Below are 27,541 nucleotides of genomic sequence, written 5' to 3'. Positions count from 1 at the left end.
TTCTTTACCAGATATTTCAAAGACACTCGTTTCTAGGATAGAAGCACAGCTTAAAAGGATTTGGTTTGTTTGTTAAAATGACATGTCCTTCATTTGTTACTGGTTGCCCATTGGGTAGTCTTAATTCATATCTCTGGATCACTGCACAAATGAACGCAAAGATCGTCTTCGTGGCAAACAACTCACCGGGACAGTTCCTTTTACCTGAAAAAAAAAAAACAAACAACTAACAGATATTTATTTAAAGTATACCCAGTAAAATAAAATAAAATAAAATAAAGAGTGGTGTAGATATGTCGACGATATTTTTACCATAATACCACGTGGTTCTGAAACGGTACTACTAGAATACCTCAACTCTCTATCCAATTTCATCAAGTTTACCGTAGAATCAGAGGTGGACGGTTCGCTCCCGTTTCTGGACGTGCTAGTGCATCGCGTAGGCCCACATCTAGAGACCTCAGTATACCGCAAACCCATGTGGTGCGGTCAATTCACCAACTACGGGTCCGGCCACGCTCCAAGCCATCTCAATAGCACTGCCCGCACCCTGTTCTCCAGGGCCTGGAGCCATTCCAGCACCGACACAATTAGACGTAACGAGATCTCCCGTGTGAAGGCGGACTTAACCAGATGCGGTTATCCATCCCATGTACTAAACAGATGCTTGTTACAGGCACAAGAACTTACTTCCAACCCAAGACCTCCGAAGCAAGTCGGCATATCATCTGCCTACATTCCGTACTATCCAGGAGTGTCAGGACGTATCTCGAAGATCCTGAGAAGTTACAACATAAAATGTGTACAATTACCAGGTAGGAACCTACGTTCACTTGTCTCCAGTGTGAAGACCCCTGTCACACCTGTCTTACGCAGCAATGTAGTGTACCGTATCACCTGTAGGGCCTGTAACAGTTGCTACGTAGGTGAGACATCGAGACGTCTCCAGGATCGCCTCACGGAACACGACAGAGCAATCCGGCTTGCCGAAACCGACCAGTCCGCGCTTGCAGAACATTTTTGGGCTACCAACCACGATCTTGACCCCAAGCGCGACTTTGAGATAGTGGACCACGCGCGACACTTTCGCCACCGCCTATGGCTAGAGTCACTAAACATAATGAACAACCCTAAGGCATTAAATCGCCAGAAAGGCATGCGTATACATCCAATCCTGGAGACAACCGTTTTATTGATGGATGATCACTGGCGCAAGGCAGCACACGTCCGTGCTACAACAATGACGAATGAGTAACGTGCCACACTTTGCTTGTAATGTATTCAAAAATTCTGTCAGTTGAGAAAGGGACACGAGTTCCGAAAGCTTCTGGAAATATTTTATTTTATTTTATTTTATTTTACTGGGTATACTTTAAATAAATATCTGTTAAACTATGGACCCCAGTACTCCAGGCCCATTTTTCACTAAAAAAACAACTGTTAAAAGGACAATGAAAAAATCTGAAATATAATTTATTTTATTACACATAAATTCGCTATTTATTACATATCTCTCAACGTTCTTAGATTTAGATTGTTTGCCTGGATTGCAACGGAGTTGTGTGTGTCAATTTTAAATACTGGAAAATCTCAGATTGGAGTTATCCCCAATAACATGACTAAGCTGAAGAGAATCCTGTAGGTATGAGAGAGATCCAAATGATTTAGATCTGGCAGACTAATAAATGAGTGCATTATATGAGAATATGTTTTACAGTTAACGGTGAACGGCACTGCTAGGCAAAGTAGAAAATCATTTCCTAGCAATAAATGGAGAAGCGCAAGATGAGGGTGACCAATACGTGCTCTTGCCAGCACAACCTCTTCGTGTTTCTTTGATCGGAAACTGGATTAAAATAGCTGTGGATTCTGATATATAAATAGTTATGCCGAATATCTGCCATTTTTCATTGCATACTTCGAGTGTGATTGACTAATAGGCTGTATAAGGAATCTGGAGGCGATTGTGTTCAGAGAGGTTTCGTTCTGCTTTATATGCACGTTTATTTATTATTAACACATACGATACACAACAGGCGTACTCCCTGTTAAAGTGTATAACAGAACTGAAAATACAAAGATACACAGAGTGTACATTAACATGTAAATAAATAAAATACATAGTATTTAAACATAACTTTCACCTTGAATCCAACTGTCAACCAGCCATTTCTGCAGATAGTTCTGTGAAACTGTTTCCTGTCCATCCAAATCACACTTGTTCATAAGAGCAAAACTATTTTTAGGCCACCCGAATAATTAAATTCATCTGCCGTGCTGTGTATCTTATGTCTGTTATGCGTGTATTCTTTGGTGGATTTGTCTGTTTTTCTGGACGAAAACCCCAAGTTTCTGGGGAGGAATCTTGCTATCTACGCCTGACACAGACTAACTCAGCCATGGAGAGAAATAAGCCCATTAATGTTCCTCGCTTCATCGACGGGATTCGAACCCGTCCATTTTCCACCAGGTGTGGGGAGGACGGCGACGATACCACTGTGCTACCGCGCAGACTTGTTCATAAGAGCCATAGTTCTTTTAAAGAACGAATTCTTGACTATCTCTAACGTAGAGTTGCTGACGTGGAATGTAGTCTTCTCTCTTGTAGTCATCGCTGGAACGGGAAAATTAATATGGCATAAAAGATCAGGAAGGTAGGTCGAACCAACAAAGCTTTGGTACAACAGTTTTCCATCGAGAATAGTTCTGAGTTTCCAAAGATTGAAGCAGGAACAGATTCCAGTAGAAAATTCGGTGGTAGAATATGGGATTCTATGAGAATATGATGAATATTAATAATATGAGAATATTAGGTCTGGAAAGATAGTGGATGAATTTCATTTGTAGCGATTCAATTTGCAATATCAAATATGTATAGTGCGGCTTCCATATAGGAGAAGCAAACTCCAGTATAGCGAGTACTGTTAGTTTGAATAAAATCACGGAGAAATGAGGATCTTTGAATATGTTTGCTTTTTGATGAATCCAATTTGTTTTTTTTTTTAGCTTGGAGTAATATATTTCTAATATGCTTATCAAACACACATCCAGCGGTAAAAGTAACATCCAGATTTTTAACATCGGCAATTCTTGTAATCGAAATATCTTTGACGTAGCTGATTTACTAAAATGATATTTTATCGAACCTACAAAAGGAAATAGAGCTGCATTTCCTAGGATTTACCTTCCGACAGTTTAAAGCAACCCAATTAGCTAAAGAGTTGAGACCAGCTTTAAAATTGTCTGCATCAGCTTGACTGTTGATCGGTGAGAAAAGCTTCACGTCATCTGCAAATATTAAAATCTTAATACTACCAGCCTCTAAAAATTGCGATAAATCATTGACCAAGACGGTGAATAAGAGTGATCATCCTTAGAGATGTTCTAACTATCACTCATTTCAGCATTTTTCGTGTTTTTTTTTGTTGATTTTAAATGGCCTGATTATTTAAAATATACAGCAAGAACATTGCCAGGTGTCAAACAGAATATGACCTGTTTATTGTTATGGAGTTGCAATCTTTGAGATCTTATTTGTTTTACGAGTGGATGTGAAGAGTGAAAATTGGAAAGGAGAGCTTTCACTGAGCTTAAAGAGTCAGTATAGATTATAGTTTTCGGACTGAAACCATTTTTGATTGAGGACAAAGCCATTTTAATGTCAGAGAGTTCTGCAGTGAATACATTCCATGCTGTGGTAATCAGACAGATGCCGATGTTGGTAGAAACACAGCAGCTTCTATAGCTGTCGCTTTTGGGGTCTTCAGTATAAATTTGTAGAGTGAGCATTTTCCAAAAAGTCGGGTGCATGTGGTTTCTGAAAGATTTGATCGTTCAGGAAGTGTTCCCCCAACGTCGAAAGTAGTCATCACATGAAGGTTGTACAATATCTGTGACTTGATGGGAATTGCCAAATGAATATTCCATTGCTGAATTAACACTCGTAAACCGATTCCAGTAGGCTTGTTCTCATGAAATTTATTTATAAAAAAGGTTTGCCCATTGAGAATCATAAATGTACAAAGCGTGAAGAGGTATTTTAACCCTATAATTGAGGAGCCGCATCTTTCTGTGAAGGTGAAGTTGAGGTTCATTGGCTTCTATATACAGTATAGGCTTTGGACTGGCGAGGTCCTGAACGACCCAAGAACAGTCCTGGGTGCACTATGCTGAACTGGGTTGACACAATCTAACAGATTCTTTCGAGCCGAACCATAAACTGGGGCACCACAATCCAATCCAGATATGATCTGGTTCAGTATAGTTGAAGTGGAGTATAGCGATCAGTTCCTCATGATACAGATCAGACAACTTTAATTATATTCAACTTTTTCATACAGACAGTTCGTGTTTGAAGTATTTGTTATTTGTTTGATGTAAAGGTGCAAGGGCTACTAAGGTCATAACGGACCTATTACAATAGTTGGTACAATTTTGGTATAATAAACAGGTGTGTTCAAATCAGATGGTATTTCTTTATCGTTCTGTTGACAGCAAAAAGATTATATCTCGTTGGTCTCAGATAATCTGCTGTTAAGTACGTCGATTTGAGAAACATAGTTGGGATGTAAAAGCTATTTGTCGTGCATAACGGGCATTTAATGATTAGCTGTTTTACTTTGAACTGGGTTTAACAGTTTCGGCACAGTGGAGGATCGTTTCTTGTGAGTAGTTAACTATGAGTTAGGTGGGTATGCTCAATTCGCAATCTCGCAAGTACGACGTATTCTTTCCTAGGTGTGATGGTCGTTGCTTGTGATAATTTTTAATCTGGAACAGTTTATTGCTTTTATTCTCCGGTCGAATGGATAGCCATTTTTTCTACTGGATTACAAACACATTGTATGCGTTTGTAATCAATGTAAGGTATCTGGGTGTCTGATGTTATGTGACTGGCATTCTTGACAAAATATCTGCTTATTCGTTTCCTGTGTTTCCAACGTGCCCAGATATACAATAGAAAATTATTTTTTACCTGTTTGTAAGAAGCTACGCTAAATTTATTTGAATTTCTTATAAAAAGGAATGACTGAAAGGAAATTGGGGCTTAGAGGGGAACAGGTATCCTGTGTGTTATCAGACACTCAGCCTAAAACACTGATGGATCCAATATCTCTCTATTACAGAAGATTTAGGAGAAGTCCGGTTGGCCTGCCTCCCTAAAATCCACTCGTGCACACCTTCTCGATGGTAAGCCCTGTTACGTCACTTAGGTGGCAACGAACGTGTAGAGTGGTTCTCTTCAAGACGCCTGGTCAGCGTGAAGAGGAAAAGACCAAACCCTCCAGCAATGAGAGCACAACAATACAAATGGCTCTTCCCCAGCAGCTTTCACTCTCCCTCTTACGGCAGCGAGAGGATCAGAGTGGAAGCAGAGGGTGCTAAGAATCTCTGGGTACGACCAGGCTGCCATTTCACGGAAATTGAACTTGGCCTGTTATAACGTACGATCACTCATCGGTGAAGACAGGATATTACAGCTGGAAAAGGAATTAGAAAATGTGAATTGGAATATCATCGGTTTGGCTGAAACAAGAAGAAATGAGTCACTTATAAGTCTATCAAGAGGAAATCTGCTGTACACCAATGGAAACAGTGAAAGGAGTGAATGGAGTTGGGTTTCTGGTCCATAAAGATTTAAAAAACAACATTTTGGAATTCAAAAGTACATCACCAAGGGTGTCAAGACTAATACTCAAGATTTCTAAGAGGTACAAGCTAAAGTTTATAATGATTTATGCACCAACATCGAGCCATGATGATGAAGAGGTTGAAGAAATGTACACTGAAATTGAGTCTTCTAGATGAGCAGAAAACCCACTACACTATTATTATGGGGGACTTCAATGCTAAGGTTGGAAAAAGGCAAAACAGCACAGAAAGAGGAACTATAGGAAATTTTGGAATTGGTGAAAGAAATAAGAGGTGAAACACTTGTGGAATTTGCAGAATCTCAAGGACTGTCAGTAATGAACACTTTTTTCAAGAAAAGGGTGAACAGAAAGTGGACATGGAAGAGTCCAAATGGATTAACAACTAATGAAATCGACTTCATCCTCACTAACAGAAGATATATTGTGAATGATGTTACCGTCCTGAATAAGGTAAATGTTGGAAGTGATCACAGAATGGTAAGATGTACACTTGATATAGATGTAGGAAAGGAAAGGAAAAAACTGACTCGAGTAAATAATACAAAGGTCTTTGAAATAACAGAGGAGGAGAAAAAGCAGTATGTACTGGAACTTAAGAACAAGTTTGAGCTTCTGCAGACTGCTCAGGACCAAGATATCGACGAGGACTATTACAACTTTCTGAAAGTGATAAAGCCCAAGAAACCTATAGGGAAACAGAAATCCAAAGAAGAAAAAATTAGTCAAGAAACACTTGTCATGATGAACCAAAGACGACAAATGAAGAGCAAGAAAAACACTGACAGGGAGAAAATTGAGTATACTGAGTTATGCAAAGCCATTAGAAAGAGACTCAGAGAGGACATAATAAGATTTAACACAAGAAAAGTAGAAGCATTAAGGGAAAAGAAAGGATTTAAATCAGCAGCCATGAGCAGTAATACAGAAAGACAAATGACACTGAAACTGAAGAATAGCGATGGTGTACTTATAAACAGCAGAAAGGCATAATCCAAATAGCAGAAGACTACTATAGAGAATTATACAAGGAGCGAGAGAATGATACCAGCAGTGGGGAAAATGGATTGCAAAGTAGCAACACATACGACATACCCGATATTCTTCCTGATGAGGTAGAACATGCATTGAAGAAAATGAAGAATCGGAAAGCCCCGGGGGAAGATGAAGTTACTGTGGAGTTGTTAAAATTGGGAGGAAGAGACATAACACAAAAACTGGCAAGGCTCTTCAGAAAGTGCATTAGAAAAGGTGTGATGCCTAAGCAGTGGAATAATGCAATCATAGTTTTGCTGCATAAGAAAGGAGATAAATCAGAAATTGGAAATTATAGACCAATTAGCTTGTTATCCCATATCTACAAGTTGTTCACAAGGGTCATTACTAACAGATTAGAAAGAATACTTGATGAGAATCAACCGAAAGAGCAAGCTGGCTTTAGAACAGGATTCTCAACTATGGATCACCTTCACGTAATATCACAGCTAATGGAGAAAGCAAATGAATATAAAAAACACCATTATGCCTGGCATTTGTGGATTATGAAAAGGCATTTGACTCCATACAGCATAAGGCAATGTTTCGGGCACTGGAAAGACAAGGCATAGATACTCCATATATTATGATTTTGAAGAAAATATATGAGAGTGCTACATCCTTTATTAGACTAGACAAAGACAGTAGCAAATTTAAAATCGAGAAAGGAGTTCGACAAGGAGACAATATCTCCGAAGCTGTTTACTGCTGCCCTTGAGGAAGCTTTCAGAAGATTAGACTGGTCGCAGAAAGGAGTCAATGTGAACGGAGAGTACCTAAACCATTTACGATTTGCAGATGACATTGTGGTCATAAGCCACGATACCAAAGAATTAGAGGAATATCTTAATCAGTTATGCACAGTTAGTAAGGATTTTGGACTAAAGATGAATATGGCTAAAACAAAAGTAATGATGAACAAGTATGCCACGGAAAGGGAAATAATGATTGAAGGAGCAGTAATTGAAAAGGTGGAGTCATACTTATCTGGGACAAGTTATTAGCTGTAATAATGATAAATGGCTGGAAGTCAAGAGAAGAATAAATTTTGGATGGATAGCATTCAGGAAATATAGCCACATACTGAAGAGCAATATCCCAGTTTGTCTGAAACGTAAAATAATGAATCAATGTATACTCCCCACCATGACTTATGGAAGTGAAACTTGGGCACTCACCAAAAGAATGGAAGAGAAGCTAAGAACTACACAGCGAAGAATGGAACGAATTATATTGGGAATCAGACTGTTAGATAAGAAGAGAAACACATGGATTAGGCAGCAAACTCAAGTAAAGGAGACATTCTTATCAAAACTAAAGAACTAAAATGGTCTTGGCCAGGACACATAGCTCGAAGACATGACAGATGGACTAAGAAAATAACAGAATGGTACCTAAGAGGGGCTAGAAGAAAACCTGGAAGACAAAGGCGGAGATGGATAGATGAAATTCATGAGTTTTTGAGTAGTAAATGGATGGCCAGTGCTCAAAACAGAAGGAACTGGAAAGTTGCTGGAGAGGCCTTCATCCTGCAGTGGATTGAAAATGGCTGATGATGATGAAAGGAAGTTTACACTGAAGAACGGGTACAGCGCTTATGGAATCGGTATAAATAATGAATTGAGGCTGTTTCCTCCTCAGAAATGTCAAGAAGGTCTCACTCGGAGATGACACCCCATGACGAATTTAGAGTTCTGCGTTGTGTCACGGTAACTGGTATTTCTCCCACTAGTGTTGCTCGGAGTGTCTGTCATTTTTGGTTTCAATTAAGTGGTCTCCAGAGTGAAGCCTCTTAACTGATTTGGGGAACCCGTTAATCCCTTCAGCCCTTCTGAATGAAAGAGTGAGTTTTTTTTTTTTCAAATAGATATCTCAGCATTAGAATGCATGTCAGAAATCAGGGAATGAGACCTGACAGAACTTCAGTTCGTTGTCTCTTTACTGATGTGGTATTGTATGTTTCCGAGGTAGTCTTTTCCGTTATGGACCAGATTGGTGCCCCAGAAGAAGTAATTTTACCAGGATTCATAATGATTTTTGTTTAGTGCCCGGGCTCCCCACCCACCACGAAGGCAAAATGGGACGCCTACTACCCGTCAAGTAATAAATGAGCATGAGTGGGATTCCAGGGGTACCAGACACCATACCTGCACCACCGGCAGCCTGAATCCTGTCCCTCTGAACATGAGGATAGGGGCATGGCCTTGACACGGTTGATCCATGCAGGCGATTGGATCAACAGCCGATTGATCCTAGACGGGCCATCCAGGACAACGTGTTGTGCCGAAGTAGGAGCAATTTTGTGCAGGAGAAGAGAATAAATATGAACAGAACGTACATTAATTTTTAGTTTTAATAGGATTTGCGTGTTATTCTGTTTGGAAAACGTGGGAGCCGTGACAACTCTTTGCCGCACTTTTCATATCCTCCCCATAGAGGACAAAATACGTGGTTCAAAATGTTTAAATTTTTATTAAAAATATTCATAGTTTTTAAAGAAATGTCATGTATCTGCATTAAATTTGCAACGTTCTAAAGAGTGGTGTATTTTTCTTATTTTCTTAAGCGTAGAAGCTCTGCCTCAGTTACCACAATAAAAAAAGAATAAGTATAAGCCATACCTGAAGAAAATGGCAAGTAATATGGAGGTTTCACAATGGATTTTCCATCTTCACTAAGAAATCTTTCTGGAATGTACTCCTCTGGTCTATTCCAGTATTCCGGGTCGTTATGCACTTTCCACAAATTAATTAAAATTAATGAGTGTTCAGGAACATCAAAACCTCCAACAGTTGTGTCTGCCAAAGCACTGGAAAACATGATGGAGATTTATTGATAACATGCGAATTATTCAATGTGATTACACATTCTATGAGATAGAAGCCGTTGTTTACAATCTTTATAAACAACGCGGATATTTAGAAAATAACGCAATCACTTCTGCAAACAGTGCAGTTGCATCATTCACTGAACTATTTTCAGAAGCATAGAATTTATTACACCATTACACAATTTTAAACTGTAAAGGTTATAAAATTATATCTTAAAGATTATTGCTAATTATTATGAATGATGGATAAAGAACTTTGAATTTGATTGGATTTTTAAAACAAATACTTTATTACTTGTCTAAGAATACCATCAAGTGTTAGATAAAAAAAGAGAAAATAAATACTCACTATCTCAGAGTAGCTAACGGTAATATGGTTTTTAGTCTCTGCGTTTCCATGATTACTGCTTGGGCGTATGGCAAAGCAGCACGATCATCCCATCTAGCTTTTCGTTCTGTACCCATTACATCGATTATTTCTTCGTACATTCGTTTCTGAACATCGGGGTAAGTAGCCAGCATGAGATGTAGCCAAGCCAAAGAGCTAATTGTTGTATCCGTTCCTCCCAGAATCATGATTTGGCAATTTCCTCTTACAATCCCATCTACGTAAAAAAAAGTGACATTAGGGTCTATGCTAGTCGTCATTGACATAGAATGCCAACAACTCTCATGCAGCTGAAAATACCTGTTTTTCAATTGTTAGCTAAATGTTGTTGAGTGGAGGCTTTATGATACAATGGCTAAAATGGAAAAATTCGCCATCAAATTTGAAATTGGAGATCAGCCTAATAATGAAAAGAATTTATAAGTTGTTATACAAATTGACTTCGTTTAGACAAGTGGTGTTATATCCAATGATGTAGGCTTACTTCTGTTAGGTTTAAATAGGGATCTGAAAGAAGAGATTCTAGCAGTTAACTAACACATTCCAGAAAGATAATGTTTACAGTTGGTTTTATTTTTTTATGGATTTGCAGCTTAGGCCATAATGCGCCAAGTCAAAAATAAAAAAGAATACTAAATATGTTTGGGGACCTGAAACAAAAAGAAATTGAAAGACAATAGAACTAAGGCAGAAATAGAAGAGTAAGGGAGAAGAGAAACAGAAACAAGAGGGTGAATTTCCGTCTTAGGTGTAGTAGCCTGTTTGTAGCCTACAAACAGGCTACCACACCTAAGACGTGAGGTACTCGAGAGAGTGGACCCGACACGAACTGGAAATCGGCAATTAAAAACAATTTTTAATAAAAACGGGGCGGTTACCCTGAAGATCAAAGTTATAGAGGTCTTTCAATATGCCAAATTGTCAGACTGTGTGGTACGTTTTTTCGATATCAAAGAAAACTATGAGATGCTGAGATTTAATAAAAGCATCACGAATGCACGTTTCCAGTGCCATTAAATAATCTAAAGGGGATCTGTAGGATTATTTGATCCTACAGATCCCCTTTAGATCCTACAGATCTCTTTCAAAACAAGGCTATCATATTGCCTGGCTTCTCTGAAGTAACTGGAAATTCTCTCTTGTTTCTGTTTCGCTTCTCCCTTACATATTAGTTCTATTTTCTTTCAGTTTCTCTCACAATCTTTCTTCCCTTGTATTTTATTATTTAGCTCTTTCTTTCTCGCTCTCTTCTTTCTCATTCTTTCTTCTCTCTCTTTTGTCTCCACTATTTCTATTTCAGCGAACATTTTGATGTTATGTAATCAATGTACCTTTCAATTGCTAAAATTTAATATTTCACTGATTTTGTCAATATTCACACTTTCTTTTTCTCTGTTCCCTGCTCTCTCATCCTTTTTCTATCTTTATTTCTGGTTCTACCTTAGTTCTACTTTCTTTCATACTCACTATCTCATTCTTTCTGCGTGTTATTTTGCTCTTTCTCTCTTTTTCGTTTTCTCTCACTCTGTCTCTCACTGTTTTGCTCTTTCTTTCCTGTTCTCTTCACACTTTCTTTCCTTCTCTTTCGCTCTTTCTTTCCCTCTCTCTCTCTCTCTCGCTCTTTCTTTCTTTCGCTCCAACTTCCATTGGACATCCATTTTACTCTAGGATCTGTGAAGGGCATGGTGGATATTTTTGCTTCATTTTCCGAATCTGACACCACGCTACGAGGGGCTATCGAGAATAAGTAAGCGGATGCAACCTAGTTATTTATTCTCGATGGCTCTAGAATGAATAAAATCTGAATTAACCGCTTTTATTTTTTCCCTTATTTTTTCAGTGTTCTTCGTCCTAACGAGAAAAGAATTTAAATACAAGCCTATTAAGGCCTCTAGGCTTGCGTTTTCCAGGAATTGAAAATAGCAGCTTTCCCTTCAAGGTTTTTTTAGGTATATTCCAATGCCAAACTGGATTAGAACTGCTCAATATTTCCTTCTTTGGTTACTGTTCCTTTTGGAATCAAACGTGAAAATCTGATTCCATAATTTCGGAATAATAAATGAGAAGAGTCATTACTCATATTATACTTTTAAGAATTTAATTAAAATTTAACAAGAAGTGAGTAAACTTTTTACCTGGAAACATCGAGTCTTTTCCTTCACTTCTACTGCTAGACATTTTCGACACATATGATTCGATGAAACTAGGATCGTCCCCAGAAGATCCACTTTCTCTGATAGTAGAGATCTCTGCACTTTTTCAGAAAGAATATTCCACAGAAAATGCAATTAAAAATTAATACGCTTCTAGAAAATAAATACTTGAATATCAACAGAATTTAAATTTTTTGACAGAACTTGTGCTATCATGAAACAATTATTATAACAAAAATTTGCATAATTGAAATCGATATTGTCTTTGAACAAGCTATAGAGGTTGATTTCTTCTGCAAGATTTAGATGGTTGTTGTTCTTATTGAGTTTTCGGAGCATCGGCAACTATGGACACTTTGTTCTATGTATACTGTCTATAAATTGAGTCTGTTCTGTGATCGATTTTCTGTTTTGCTGGATGAAAAACCTTTGTTTCCATGAGAAAAACTAAACGATCCTTGCCTGAGACCGACTAATTCAGCTACCTTGAAAATAAGGCCCATACCAATCCCTCATATCGTCAATGGGACTCGAACTCGGGTCGTTTTCGGTGTGGGAAGGACAGCAATTCTATCAAATGTTCTACCGACTAGAGCAGGGTTTTCGTCAGCGGGCCGAATGAAATTTTTGTATCAAGACGCGGGCCGGAATAGATTGAACGATTTAACAAAAAAAATCAGAACCTAAAAAATGTTATATTACTTGAATTACCAAATTATTAATGTATTTTTAAAAAAAGTAAATACAATATTTAAATTGAAGTCGATTATGGATAGATACAGATAAGAACTACAATTTGGAATAAACATTTTTATTGTTATGATAACAAAGTAAATGCAGAAAACAAAAACTTTAATGTGAGGGATTACATGTGGAATGTTCCTGATTTATGATTTCATCAAAATTGGGATTCAATTCACTAGTGGCTATTCGCAGAACTGCTCCTAAATTTTCATCCGTTATTCTTGATCTAATTTTGCTCTTTGTATTTTTCATTAAAGAAAATGTAGTTTCATATAGGTATGTCGATCCAAAGAACGCCAAATATTTCTGAGCATTATCCAGAATATTTTTAAACATTTCTGGATTTAACGAGACATAAGTCCATTATTGTTTTTTTCAGCAAATTGATTCTTTAATATATTAAATTTGATTGTAAATTTATCGGTTCCAACTGGATACAAGGTGGTGCATCATTGACATTAAATGGCAGGCTTACTAAAGACAGATCTTTAGAAATTTTCTGAAAATCATCAAATCTTCTTGTAAATTCATCAAATAAGTCACTTATTATAGTCTCATATTTCTTAAAATCAGCGCATTTCAAGTTTTTTTCTCTTTTTTGTACGATTGGAAAGTGAGTTAACTGTTTATTGTGGAATTGTTGGGAAAATAACTTGTTTTCTCGCAAACGATGTGACATTTGTATACATATCAAAAATAAAGTCCTTTCCCTCGTAATAATAAATTTAATTAATGCCGTGAGGCCACACCCTAAATGCCAACCTGCAACCCTCATTAAACAGTTCAGGCCAATCTCTCATTCTTCCAGCCTCTTGAAGCTCATGGAGAAGACATGACTTTCCACCATCACCAATCAAATCATGCCTCACAAACCCCCACAGATTCACTATGGCATTGCAGGTAGATCCACAGTCACCAATTTAACATCGATAACCAACACCATTCTCAATGCACTAGAAGCTAAAGCAGAGCTTTCTGTCACCTACATCGACCTGGAAGCTGCTTTCGACTCCATCAGTATCCCCTCACTTGTTCACCTCCTAGAAAACTACTTCTACATAAAAGGTGACATGTTGTGGTTTATCACAGCTCTGCTCTCTGAGAGAACCATTCTTCTTAAAGCGGACTTCTTAAAGGAGTTCCAAGGCGGAGTTCTCTCCGGATCATTATTCACGGCAGTTATTCTTCCGTTTGTGCAACAGAGAGAAGACATACTCTGCTATGCCGATGATATTAAGATATTTACTCAGATTAACCCCGGCGAACATCTCTCAAACATCAATAAAAAGATCTGTGAAAAGTTACGTAACTTAGGATCTTATCTCCATCAATATAGCCTCCTCATTAACCCTGCCAAATCAGCCCAAATTGTCTTTTCTCTGAAGAGCCAACCCACTGAAATCCAAGCTTCTCTAGACGGCATTCCCTTCCCAGTGGTCAAGATGCATACAAATGTGGGAGTCGTCTTCGACTATAAACTGAGCTTCAACCCCCACATTGACAAGCTCACAGCAAAATTTTGTCAAATGCGCTGGACCACAAAACAACAACTGCTCCACGTTAGGGATCTGGATGCGACTCGTCGATACGTATACGCCTCAGTATACTCCGTCGTACTGTATGCCTCGGAAATTTGGGGGCCCGCGGCCCCTACCAACATCAAGCGCGTGTACTCCGCCGAATACTGGCTCCTTCGTTGGATCACGCAAAAACATCGTCGTCCACCCCAGCAAAGAAGAACTGCGATGGCGATCTCACTTAATTTTGCCCGACTTCCAGATCTTGTATTTGAAAAACGCCTTGTTCTCACTGTCAAGATGACAACCGGAATGGTCTCGGAGCCAAGCATCTGGGAACTGTATGGCTGGAGGATCCCTCTACCCGGACTGAGGTCAGCTCCCACGCTCACAGCTCACTATAACAGACTATCGCTCAGTGACCGCTTTCTCCCCAGGGAGATGCTTCCCACAATCCTTTCAATTGACGGCGACCTCTGTAGGTTTGTGAAGGATCGGAGGTACCGAAGACAGATCCTTAAAAGCCTGATCTTGGCCAGGCAAAGTGCACATTGATAAGGGCAGCATAATAATAATGCCAAATATATTGTAAATATTGTTCAAAGCACGATGTCTTTATGAATGTGTTGTAAATAAAGTCAACAATATCTTTATGAATATAAATATAACATAATGTAAATATGAATACCTTTATTATTTCATTGTAAATACTGTCAAAAGCATATATTCTGTAAATAATCTGACATTGATTCTATTTTATTGTTGGCTCTGGGGGATAAGCCCGAACTTCGATGTGCGCCCCCTTCCCCCAAAGGCTATTGTCCACCAACCAACCAATGTAAAACCCCTGGCATTGCTGCTGTGAAAGGTCTATTGTATATACCATGTTTGTATACAATAAAGATTAAAGATTAATCCTTTTTGTTGCGAAAACATATCAACGAAGAAGAAAGTCGTTCAGCCATTGTTCATCTTTAAATTCACAAAATTCATTCAGCTTGTCCTCGGCATTTAAGAAGTTTACAATTTCATCCAACAAATCATGAAATCGTTTTAACACTTTTGCAAGACTAAGCCATCGTATGTCCGTATGCTAAGGAATATCAGTAAAATCGCATTCAATTTCTTTCAAAAATGTTATGAATTTCCGGAGGTTTAAAGCTCTTCCACGAATAAAATTCACTACTTTCGTTACAACCGAAATAACATGCTTCAGTTTTAGAACTCTTTTGCAAAGGGTTTCTTGATGAATTATACAATGTAAGAAAATTATTTCTTTTCATGGAATACGCTTTATTTCATCGCTTATTCTTTTTAAAATCTTGCACCATTATTATTTTTTTCAATAAGAAGTCAAACCCAAAGGAACTTCGTTCGATCGATGCTACAATAAATAATTAGGAAATAGTACTCTTTGACGCTGCGTAGAATCACATGGTAACTGCTTACTGCTGTACTGGACGCGATTCCCGATTGAACCGAATTAAGCCGAACGTTTACGGTTTATGGCGAGTGTAGTCAGGTATGGATTTTCTATATTTATGCATTTACGAAGGGGACCGGATTCAACATCGTCGCAGGCAGGCTGTTGCCCACCCCTGCCGTGCTGGATCAGATTCATTGCGTCGGGTCTGGTGGTCTAAAGGTTCTATTATCCATGGCGTACAGTTGGAGATTGCTGGATAGTACCGTTATTGGTTTTGGAGGTTCCAGTGCATGTGAAACAGCAACTGAGGAAATATTCAGTTGAACTGATTTTTGAAGTTTATAGTTGTGCCATCCAGACTATTGAATATTATTGTTGTTTTATTATATATTTATTATTATTTATTATATTTTATTATTTTTTTATTTCCCTGCTGGCTCCCTGGTATGGGCAACCCGGGGCGCGGGATTGCTGGCACTCACTGGTATTGCACTACCTCCAGTGGGTGCGGGATTTCAAGTGTGAATAGCGCTACAGTAAAATCAGACTCAAGTAATTTAACATACTTTTTAAGGACTGCTTTGTAAAGACTATATATTCCCAAGTTCTCAAGGTAGATTTGGGCTTATGCCTGGGAGCTACCCTGAATAAGAACACACTTGCACACATACACGAGAGTTTAATGTTTGTCAGAGCATATAATTATATGTAAATATATCTTGTATATAAATCATGTATATACTTTTATGTACATAATGTTGAGACTATATTGTGTGTAATTAATAAATGAATGAAAACCCCTGCACTAGAGCATATCGATTGAGAACATGAGCACTCAAAAGGTCTTCAGAATAACTGGTTATAAATGTGTGCAGGTTATTTAGTATTCCATACTCAAGATTATAGAATAAAGGCTACTTTTTTTCTCAACGTGGAGTCAATGTTTTCACATTATAAAAGATACAGGATTTCGATTGTTCTGGTATAATACTCGTGAGGGATGTTTACATTAAACAGAAAGTGTAATAATATAAACATAGGTATAAAAATATTTTCGCCTATCAGAAAAGAATGAATTACTAAATAATTTTTAATTTACGTTTAGTAGTACAATATCTAAACAAGTTTTATGGCATTCAATGTGGTTGTCAGCGGAATCTAGAAGAGTTGGAAGGAACACAAAAGGAATCGATACTTACTTAATTCTTTCATTGAATCTTTCCACGATGCGAATTCCTTTCTGGTACATTCCAATCTTGCACCTCTCGAAAATCGACCGAATCCACGGATAACAGAAAAGAATACCAGTTTGGTTGAATAATTTGGACATTGCCATGACAGTGTCATCAAAGAAAGACCTTTTTGGTAACGCGTCATCCAGTCTGCTTCCACTTATCATATACCAGACTATGTTGCTAATGGTGCGCGTAACATACTTTTCGATGTCCAGTGGTTGACTCTTGCTTTTTTCGATCCTCTCCAGAAAATAAGAGATTTGTTCCTGCCAAAAATTACAATAAAATTATGAATCTTTATTGAAAATATTTTTAGAAACTGTTCGGAAAGGTTTCTGCATCAAAAAGCATATACAAAGGTTTTTATATCAAATATTTCTTTATGGTGTTCACTCGCACAGCCCGCTTTTGTTTTCCAATATATATAGTTATTATAGTAAAAGCACAATAAGTACTATACAGATGTTGAACATGTATATGAACACAACAGTATACAGCTTACAGTAGGAAATAATTTATAAAACTAAAAAAGCCCATGCAGGTCTACAAGGCCAAACCCTGGAAATAAACATATAATTAGTAATAAAATATAAATATATAATACAATGATGATTATGTAGTTAACTATTGGTGTAGAGATACATTGAAAGGGAGTTTTTCAAGGGCTAACCCTCTCAATATATCCTACCAATAATTAACAGAGCTATCTGTTTCTGATTGCCATCTGCTTGTTTAACAGTGTCCAAATCTTAAACTTAATGTTATAATTTAGTAGCAAACAGGCAAGATAACATTTAGCCCGACAGATACCTTCGAAACGAATATATAGAAAAAGGAAAAAAGGACAACTATAATTTTCGATTTCTGTTGTGGTATTATTTTTTATACAAAAGCAAGCTATAGCTAACATAAGGAGAAAGGAAGTAGGGATAAGTACAGTAATAGTACCTCAATTTCCCTCGAATTACTCTAATAGATCTTGAGCTATGAAAATTAGGGTTAGAAAGTGAAAAGTAAAGAAAAAAGCATTTATTTAATTGTACATAGGATTTCACTGGGAGAGTAATTGCCCGACCCTTTAATAAGGGATCCTGATATGTCTATAAGAGGACACCTTTTGGTGTTAAATCGATAAAGATGAAATATACGATAGTATGGAAAATTAGAGGAATGGCTAATTCCTAATACCCAATTACTAGTTGATTTATCATAAATCATCCATTACACAAAAAGGTATATGTTCTATACTGAACAGATAATAAAATAATTGAATAGACAATAAAATAAAATAAAGAATAGATAATTTAGAATGACCAATTAAGAACTGCTTACCATATTGAACTGTTCTACATGAAAGAATGAAAAGTTTAGCACATGTTACTATATACCAAACAATTAGTGACACCAGCGCCCTCGCAGTTCTGAAGTCTAAAGGACCAATTAATTAAATTAAATTAAATTAATAATATTAAACCAAAAGCAGTAGCGCCCTCTGAATTTTTTAGAAAAGATTATTGAACTAACTAATAATCTGAAATTACAGTTAAATTGTTTAGAGAAGATCCGGTGAAAATGAAAATGAATAGATGGCTCTCAATTGAAAACGCATTGATATATTTTACAATATAGTAATGAAGAAATCAATTAAAAGATGAAATTAATTCCTACCTTAGGAACAAATATAGGTACAACTTTTTCAATGAGCGTAAGCTATATGTTACACGCTCAAAAAGGTAGTGCCTACTATATTCATTTGTACGAGTCCTCGAAATGACTAACAAATATTTTTAAATGTAATAGAAAGGTTTATATTAAAATTAAGTTACTTATGCTATTTATATAGAAAATACTTTGCTATAATGTAATTTGGGTTTTATATTATTATGCCATTGTTAATAGCAATCGAAATGGCTTTATGAAGGTTTATGGCTATAAATTAATCTGGAAATCCGTTATTAATCAGCTTAGACCTAAATTCTATAAGCGTTTCTATAATATTATTGTCATTATTATGTATTTTAATCAGTCTAATGCTTTGAGAAACTATGATATTTTTGTGTATTCGTTTAGAAATTTTAGAATGCCAGTGTGTAAGGTTTATTGATTTAAATCCAAATTCTTCGTTTATCGTATACTTTGGTACATAAAGTTTCATCATCTATGTAGCTTTTTTGTACTATACTTATTAGTACATTCTATCTCTAAATATGGAGGGTAGTCGTTAACTGCATCTGTAAGAAAGTTGGGTTTATTTATCACTATTAAATCATCGATATATCTGTAAAGTATTAAGTTTTTATTAACGTTTTGTTCAAAATGATGCAGATAGAGGTTGGCGACTAGACGAGAACTACAAGCTCCCATAGCTATACCTATATGTTATTTGTATATACTATTTCCGTTAAAAACGTAACTGTTGAATATACTTAAGTTAATTAGGTCATCCCAATAATTCTGTTGGCAAGGTAATATGTTTTTATATTCTTTATAATAATTATTAAACACTGTTTTTAAACTGTTGTGTGAAATACTAGTAAATAGATTTTTAAAGTCGAAAGTATTTATATGTTCTATTGTATTGTTGTTAGTATTTAAATATTCTAATATTGGACTGTTATTCAGAATTATTCTAGGCCTACCTATTTTGCTTAATATAATATTTAGTAGGCATTTAGTACACGTTCAGCATCTGTATAGTACTTATTGTGCTTTTACTATAATAACTAGATTACAGATTGATGTAATGTACATCTGCTTTTGATGGCATTAATCTGATCTGGCTAATAACTTTTATATTCATCCCTGTTGTTTATATATACATATAAACACGTTAGAGCCATTGTGTTACAGGGAAAAAAGCCAACGTACCTCAATTTCTTGTTCTGCATGCTCAGGAGCTACAGATGTGTTTTTGAGGTTAAAGCTGAAAATTCTCCGATGAAACTGCCATTCTGCCCCGTTTAACGAGTTAATACCTGTAAAACAGCCAATGCTACAAATAACTATTTAAAAGTACAGAGAGCAGGACAAACTAGATAAAGAGAATGGATACTAAAGTTAATCCGTAATAGTACAAAAACGTTAAGACGTATGAAAATACTTTATTATAATTTGAGAAATTGCTCTCTAACATTTACAAATACGTCTCAATCATGGTCATTTATTATATGTTAATCTTCGTTGCTACAGGGACAAAAACAGCATGTTTATACAAGAAGCGAGGGGTTAACAGAATAAAAGAAAAAAATATTTCAAAAACTAGTAGAGAGTTGTTAAAATTAAAGTATCCCTATGTAGAGGGCTCTGGAGCAAGTTCTAAGACTCGTACTGAAGAGAAATGTGGATAACAGGTGCAATAAAGAATGTGCTTGCCATTTATTGGGGAAAAAATAGCTATAAAATTTGTCACTGTATGGCGCGTAACTATCTTTGTTACAATTATGCAAATAATTGCAGTTATTGCCCCCGGGAAGCTCAAGTGAACCCAGAATCAGCCTAACCAGAGTTCCATGTACTAACTACCTGGGCCAGCTTCCCGTGCCTTGGACGGAAATTTGGGGTCGGTGGTTCACCATAGATCCTCTAGGCTAGGAGGGAAGAAAAACAACGGAACCGTATATAACAACACATCACACACCTGGCCTTTACGTTATTTGATAGCTGTTGGCGCAAGAACAGCTTAGTTTTGTGGATTTATTAACTTGAAACGCTCTTCGACGTTCCCTATTAAATTTTGGACAGTTAACTATGAAGTGATATACAGTTAGCAGAACGACAGTTTTCGTACTGAGGAGGGCCTTCACCTCAAAATAAGTGGTGAGTGAAATTTTTGTATGAACGATTCTCAATCTAGCAAGGGATACTTTGTGTGCTTGTTCGGAAACTAGTATGCAGTGGTAGAAGTATTTGCTTAATTAGACTAAGTTTATTGTTAGTATGATCTTCCCAGTGTCGTTGCCATGTTTTTTTTATTGCTTTGGTGGATTAAGGACTTGTAAAAGAGGTGGCAGCCTCTCTTGCTTTGTCTGCTCTTTCGTTTCCAGTGATTCCTGTGTGGCCTGGCATCCAGCAGAATCTGATATTGTGATTTCTTTGTAAGAGCTTTGATACTGAATATTGGACCTGTTGTAGACCTGGGTTGGTTGTGGTATTAGTATTCTGCAAGGCAATAACAAAGCTAAGCGAGTCAGTGAAAATTATACTGTTTGCTCTCTGCTGACATTTTATCGAATTTTCGGCCATAAAAAACGCTTATAGTTCGGCAGTAGAAATACTGCATCCTTTCGGGTGTTGTTGGATGAGGGTGTTATCTTCAAAGTGAATCGGGGGTCCTATATTAATCTCTGTTTTTGACCCATCAGTATAAAAGAAAGTGTGATGTGCATATTGGACTTTGTATGCTGCATGCAGCTTCTGGTAGTTTGCTCTCGATAGAGCCCATCCACCCGATGAAAATACAGATCCTACGGGTTGAAGGATACTCCATTGTAAAATGATATGCAAAATCGTAGTAACTACGTTGTCATAATTAGGCTCTCAGCTTAACAGCAAATCTTTTGGACGGATATTGGCTAGTCGGTTTATTCGTGAATGTGCTTGGTATATATGTTTTCCCAGTTACATAAAAAAAGTCTATTTGGATGATCGATAGCAGATTTCATTTTGACGACTTAACGTAATAATAAATTCTGCAGTCTACACTGTAGTGAAAGTTCATGGGTTTCTGCATAAAGGCTTTGTACAGGTGCAATGCAGAAAGCTCCAAGTGCTGTGCGGGCGCATTGTGGTGTATGGGATTTAATTATCTCAGCGCGCTTGGTTTCGCGGAGTCGTAAACAGGTGCTCCATAGTCTAGCTTGGAACGTACTATTCCCCGATAAATTTTAAAGTGTATATCGATCTACTGCCCAAGTTGTTGCAGAAAGAACTTTGAATATGTTTAGTTCCTTGAAGGCGAAAGTCTGCGTTGTTTAATATGATGTTCAAGGAAAGTTGGTTTCTTATCCAAGAGAAGCCCTAAGAATGATATGCTTGATGCTATTTTTTGTCCATTTGTTATATCACTGGAAGGTCCCCTCTCCTTATACTGGTGTCTCTTCGAAGGGGGTAGCTTGGAAATTGGTATGATCACTCACAAGGATGGCAACTTGTCCGTGGGCAAGTCCATTCCCAGCTCATGTCTTTGCGACATGAGCTGGGAATGGACCTGTTTTTGCGACATGTAATTCAACAATTACATGTGTCCTCATTTGCCTTTAAACACGTCTTCTGCAAGCAAAATCAAGTTGACTGATGCTTAAGCAGAAGGGAATTGATGTCCTCGATATTTCGACGTAATCCAAGGCGATTCCATGTAGGAATTTGAATGCGGCTATTATTAAGATTTGTTGGGCTTGTCTAGTCACAAATTGCTTGGCACCCGGGACCAGAATTATTGATAACTGAGCCTAAAAATTTACCAAACAGAGTGGTGAGCTGAGGATTGCTATTGATAATATCCAGGATGCTTTTCAAAATTAAGCAAACTCAGCTTGCAAAATTCATATGGTCACATATACAATATTTATTCGGTGATTTCCGTATATTTTTAAGATTACTTACCCACTTTATCAGGTACGCTACTGAATATGCTCTTCGGAGGTTTTCCTAAAAATTCTGTCTTTTCTAAAGCTTCTTTAATTACACTATAACTTCCAAGAAGTACAGTATACTGCTGTCCAAGGTAAAGGCTATAAATGAATAATATGAATTTTGAAATACGAGAATATCATCTCGAGAAAATTTTATTTAAATCAGTCCTGTTTTACTAATCTACAAATTTATATTATGATTAATAAATGACAAAATGATGGGTGAAAGCGGACTTAATAGTTTGCATCTAGCGTCCGACAACACATTTCTCCAAGGTGAACTTCGTGAAATCTAGCCTGTTATCGGTCTCTAAGACTATATTTGAACCTTTAGGCTCTTGTCGTCCTTACCAATGAAAATTTCTCTCTCAATTTTACTAATCCCAATTAGGACATTATCCACCTAAATCAAACCAACCTTAGATGCCTACTTGCTAAGCTCTTCAGACCTGGTCTGGATTTTGATTTTAATGCCGCAAAAACGACTCTGGCTATAATGCGCCACGTCAAAATTAAAATTTCGTTAATGTTGTAGATGGTTTTGGTAAGTTTAAAAAGTTACCGTATCAAAAGATTATGATATCACATTCTGGAATTATTTCAAAATACAACATTGCCAACTTCGCCTTAGAATTATTTCTGCGTCCGACATTTATTTATTGATATATACATATCAATAAATAAAATGTAGTATAAGAGCAAAACGAAAGTACTTTATATAAGTGTACACTTTAATAGTTGTGAAAAATTAAAACCTGCTGACACATGTCGGATCAGATCTTTTAACCTTCTCCACATATAGATAATATTCAGCAATCTTCACTCATCTAATCGCTGTTCTTTGCACCTTCTCCAAAAGTTCTATATCTTTGTTTAGATAAGGTCTCAAGTGCGCAAAACAATACTCCAAACGAGGTTGAAGCATCGCCTTACCTGAAATCCGATAAACCAGAGATAAACACAATGTGCTATTCTTACCGCTATTAAACCACATGTTGATCTTCGTGTCTTTCTGCATTGTAATTCCCTAAATATTTCTCATACATCCTGAATATCCTTTAATTCCTATACTAGTCACGACTAGTGAGTTTGTTCGTCAACTGCAGTACATTTCATCTGTTTGCACTAAACTTTCGCTGCCATTTTCAGACCATACTTGCAGTTTGTTGAAGTCCTGGTTCCGATCGGTAACTACACTGACAATCTTTAAAGTTCATCAGAAAATTGACAGCTTTCCTCTGTTCTCTTATCAGTATCACGAAGTTAAGAAACAAGAGGTGTCAACACTGAATTATTATTCCAGTCCAGTCTTAAGAATACTCATTTATGATCATCGTCTGTTTCCCGTCTTTCAAATAAGCCCTTAATCCACTGATAAATTGTCACTATTATCCCACCCCTCATTAGAGAGATTCCAATTTCTCTAATGCAACTTCTCTACAGTCTCGTTACAGGTGTGTGGGCTTTATTAATACATCAGAAACTGAGGTTATAATGCGCCAAAACCAGGTCATACAGCAGAATGCAATTAAGATTCCAGTGATCAAAAAAGATCAGGTCACTAAGTAAAAATATATAACAATAAAGGCATAGAAATGTATAAAATGTAACAATTAAGGTATAACAAGGTAGTATAAAATATAACGATAAATGTATAAACAATGAAAATGCAAAATTTAAATACCAGTAAAAAGACTCATTTGATTTCAAACAACTATAAACGAAAGACCCAGGATCATAAATCTGACAAGTCAGTATAAGACAAAATCTGACTTATCAGGTTTTGTCTGATATCACATTCTGGAATTATTTCAAAATACAACATTGCCAACTTCGCCTTAGAATTATTTCTGCGTCCGACATTAGTCACGTCAATCACTGGAAGAAAATTCCCAGGCGTGAGAAACATTGATGGTTCGGAAACTGACATTCGGAATGTGGTGCTGCTGCCTTCTCTTCAATTACCGTTATTGCCTCAATACCAATAATAGGCAGTATTTTCACTGCTGATCTCTATGCCATTAAATTAGTTGTGGATTGAGATTCTGATCTATCTCATCTGCTTTGATACATACAGTACATATAGACTCTTAGTACAGTCACTGAATAAGAAATACTCTCCTCTTCAAACTCTATACTCAAAAACCATCCGCTTACAGTTATTCGTAGTGACTCCAACCAACTCTGGAGTTCTGTTAGATTGCTGACCATTCTGGTATATCTGGAAACGATAAAGCAGATCCTTCCGCAAAGCAACTCGATGACGTAACCTCAATCTTTTCAAGTGTCCTATACAGATTACAAAAATCTTATACACGCAGCTTGCAGAAACCAATGGTTCCAACTACAGAATTATCAACAGATCCTATCAAACAAAATAAAATCATGAAAAAAACAAATGTTGGGTGACACTACCTCTAACGATGCAAATACACCTCTCCCCATGTTTAAGAACCCCCACCCAACCCACCAAAGAAGAATAACATCTAAAAATATGAAATTAAATATGAGAGGGAATCCACAAGTAAGTACCTTCTTTGGGAAGGTTAGAACTTCGGCTTTTCAGTTTAATTTGATTGTTTTGAGTATTTCGGAACTCAGGTAATAGAATGGTAACTTATCAAGTGTAATCTTGTTTTATTATTGTTGTAGTAGGGTTTTAGGAGCATCAACAACTAAGGCCATATTTCTCCGTCTATATCGTCTGTAAATTGCGTATGTTCCGAGGTCGATTTTGTGTTTGTTGGACGAAAACCCGATTTGCCGGGAGAAAAAACCATGGTACCTCTCCTAAGACCGACTAACTCATCCACATTGTGAAAAAGGACATTAAAAATTCCAAAATTCTACCCGTCATCGATGGGATTCGAACTCGGGTCTTTTCCAAACGGTATGGGGAGGACGGCGATCCTATCAACTGTGCTGCCCAGGAGGGCTTGTCTTATTAAATTTCTGAATTGGTTTCGTGCAGCTATTACTGTTCTTTTTTTTCCCAAAGTATTTCAAAAATTCCCTTAAGTTTGTTTATTGTTTTACGGTACCTCAGTACATATATGCTGAAGTTCGTGGTAAAAATAAAAATCTGTGTATCAACGTCTGTTTGATCTATTTTTCCCTGTGAGTTATTTTAGGTTTTTCTTCCCACCCAAGACACTTTTGCAGAAATAATCCAGAAAGCCACAATAGATCCAAATCTGTGATGCGTCTAAAACCCTAAAACAACAACAGCTAATTTAATTGACCTTATATCTAGCACAGTGGTTAATCATCATCCTTACACATACCACTTCTAAAAGACCCGGGTTCGCATTTCTTCTAGATGGAGGGCATGGAGGGCACAATTAGTCGGTCTTAGCAGAGAGTTGTATAGGTTTCCTTGTTTTTTCTCGATGAAAACTGGTTTTTTGTCCAGAAAACAGGCAATCCAACCAGAGAAGAGCAATATATACAGACACAATTCACTGATATCGCATAGCTTCAGTTGCCTTGGCCCTAGAACAAAACACACTATACTGTATATCTCATCTCCCCATTGAGCTGAGATAAGAGAATGAACTCGAAGGATACAAGCTTTCTCTTTCCGAGGAGTAGCAAATTAATAATTTAATCTAAGAACCAGGAATCTATAAAGAAAATATTAATCGATTTTTACACTTCATAAAAATACGATATCCATATTATGATAAAGTAATATAAATTAATAATATAATTATTAAGAGGAAATCTTCCTCTTATTTTTTCAAAGATTATTTTAAGAACAAGGAGAAAAAATTAATTATTAAGATCGATAAATCTACTTTTAGAACAAATGTTTTCATACCTACAGACATGTCCGTACTTTTTCGATAGTTGGTCTAAATCCAAATGAGGTAGTTTTCCGAGATAAGGCAAATGTCCTAGAAATGGAAAGCCTCGAGGTCCAGGCGGAAGCTTTCTGTATTTCTTTTTATTCTTTAAATTTTTAAAAGTTGACTTAAATAAAGTTACTATGAAGCATAAAATGAGAGCGTAAAACACAGCGCTAGTGACACACGTGGCTACTTCTAGTGCCATGTCAAATCAGAGTGTTAAAAATTGAGATAGCGACAACTCTTGCATTATAAAGTCGACTTTGACCCAGTTGTGCAACGCATCGTTCATTAATATTTATAAACGTTTGCACAGAAAAAATATAGGAGCACAAAACTGAATTATATTAATTGAAAGACAAGAAAAAGTGCCTATAGACAAACTATTTCCGAGACATTAAACTTTAATCAAAATTAAAAAAACAAGAGAAACTGAAATAAGTCTTTAAAAAGGTACCCACTAAACAGCCTATTCAGAAAGACCTCCATTTTGTTCAATGCCGCCTTTATTGCAACAAATCCACAATATCCCTCACCTTTTATCAGTTCAGGGCTATTCTTAAAATGGGTACACAAGGCTCTCTCAGATGGTTAAAAGCTGTAAAACGTCCATTTCTAAAATTGGTGCAATCGATTAAAATAATAAATAAAACAGTGTCGCATTGCTAGCAAATAGCAGGGTCATTCGGCTTTCAGCAGAAAATGTCAGATTACTATATTCCTTGTGGAGCCGAGCAAGAACAACTTCCTTCTTACACACACTTGCACAGACAACACTGCCATGGTTTTGTTACAGGCTTAATCTGATAGAGTTTGTTTGTTGCCTGTCCATGCCACCAGTCTTGCCACTGCAAATATATCTAATTATTTACTTGTAGTCTGTATAGGGCTAAGATTATTCATCTGAGCTGCTGATTTGGCTGCAGTATCCGCCAAATCGTTTCGATAATGCCGACGTGTCTAGGCATCCAGTAGAAGTGGACATGAACCTGAACCTGAGGCAGAATTGGATAAGTGGTGTTTCTCATCGGTGACAGGATCTGTAGTGCGCTCAAAGAATCAGTATATATAATAAACTGATTGT

The 27,541-nt window shown here is 36.9% G+C and overlaps 1 protein-coding gene across 1 annotated transcript; it reads right to left on the bottom strand.

The window, feature by feature from the left end:
- Positions 1–16: 16 nt before the first annotated feature.
- On the bottom strand, positions 17–26,662 carry LOC150088515 (cytochrome P450 18a1-like). The gene is made up of 6 exons (XM_090370206.1): positions 26,430–26,662; positions 22,581–22,708; positions 19,848–19,954; positions 9,866–10,194; positions 9,308–9,495; positions 17–204 (listed from the first exon to the last, which is right to left on the bottom strand). Exons 1-6 carry the CDS (start codon positions 26,660–26,662, stop codon positions 17–19), a joined length of 1,173 nt encoding a protein of 390 aa, XP_090226332.1.
- Between the last annotated feature and the right edge of the window lie 879 nt (positions 26,663–27,541).

This window comes from Mastigoproctus giganteus, chromosome 3 (genome assembly GCF_048544385.1).
Source record: "Mastigoproctus giganteus isolate SK-2022 chromosome 3, ASM4854438v1, whole genome shotgun sequence".
NCBI classification, from domain to species: domain Eukaryota; kingdom Metazoa; phylum Arthropoda; class Arachnida; order Uropygi; family Thelyphonidae; genus Mastigoproctus; species Mastigoproctus giganteus.
Note: the sequence above shows the minus strand (reverse complement) of the source record. Positions and strands in the feature narration are given on the sequence as shown.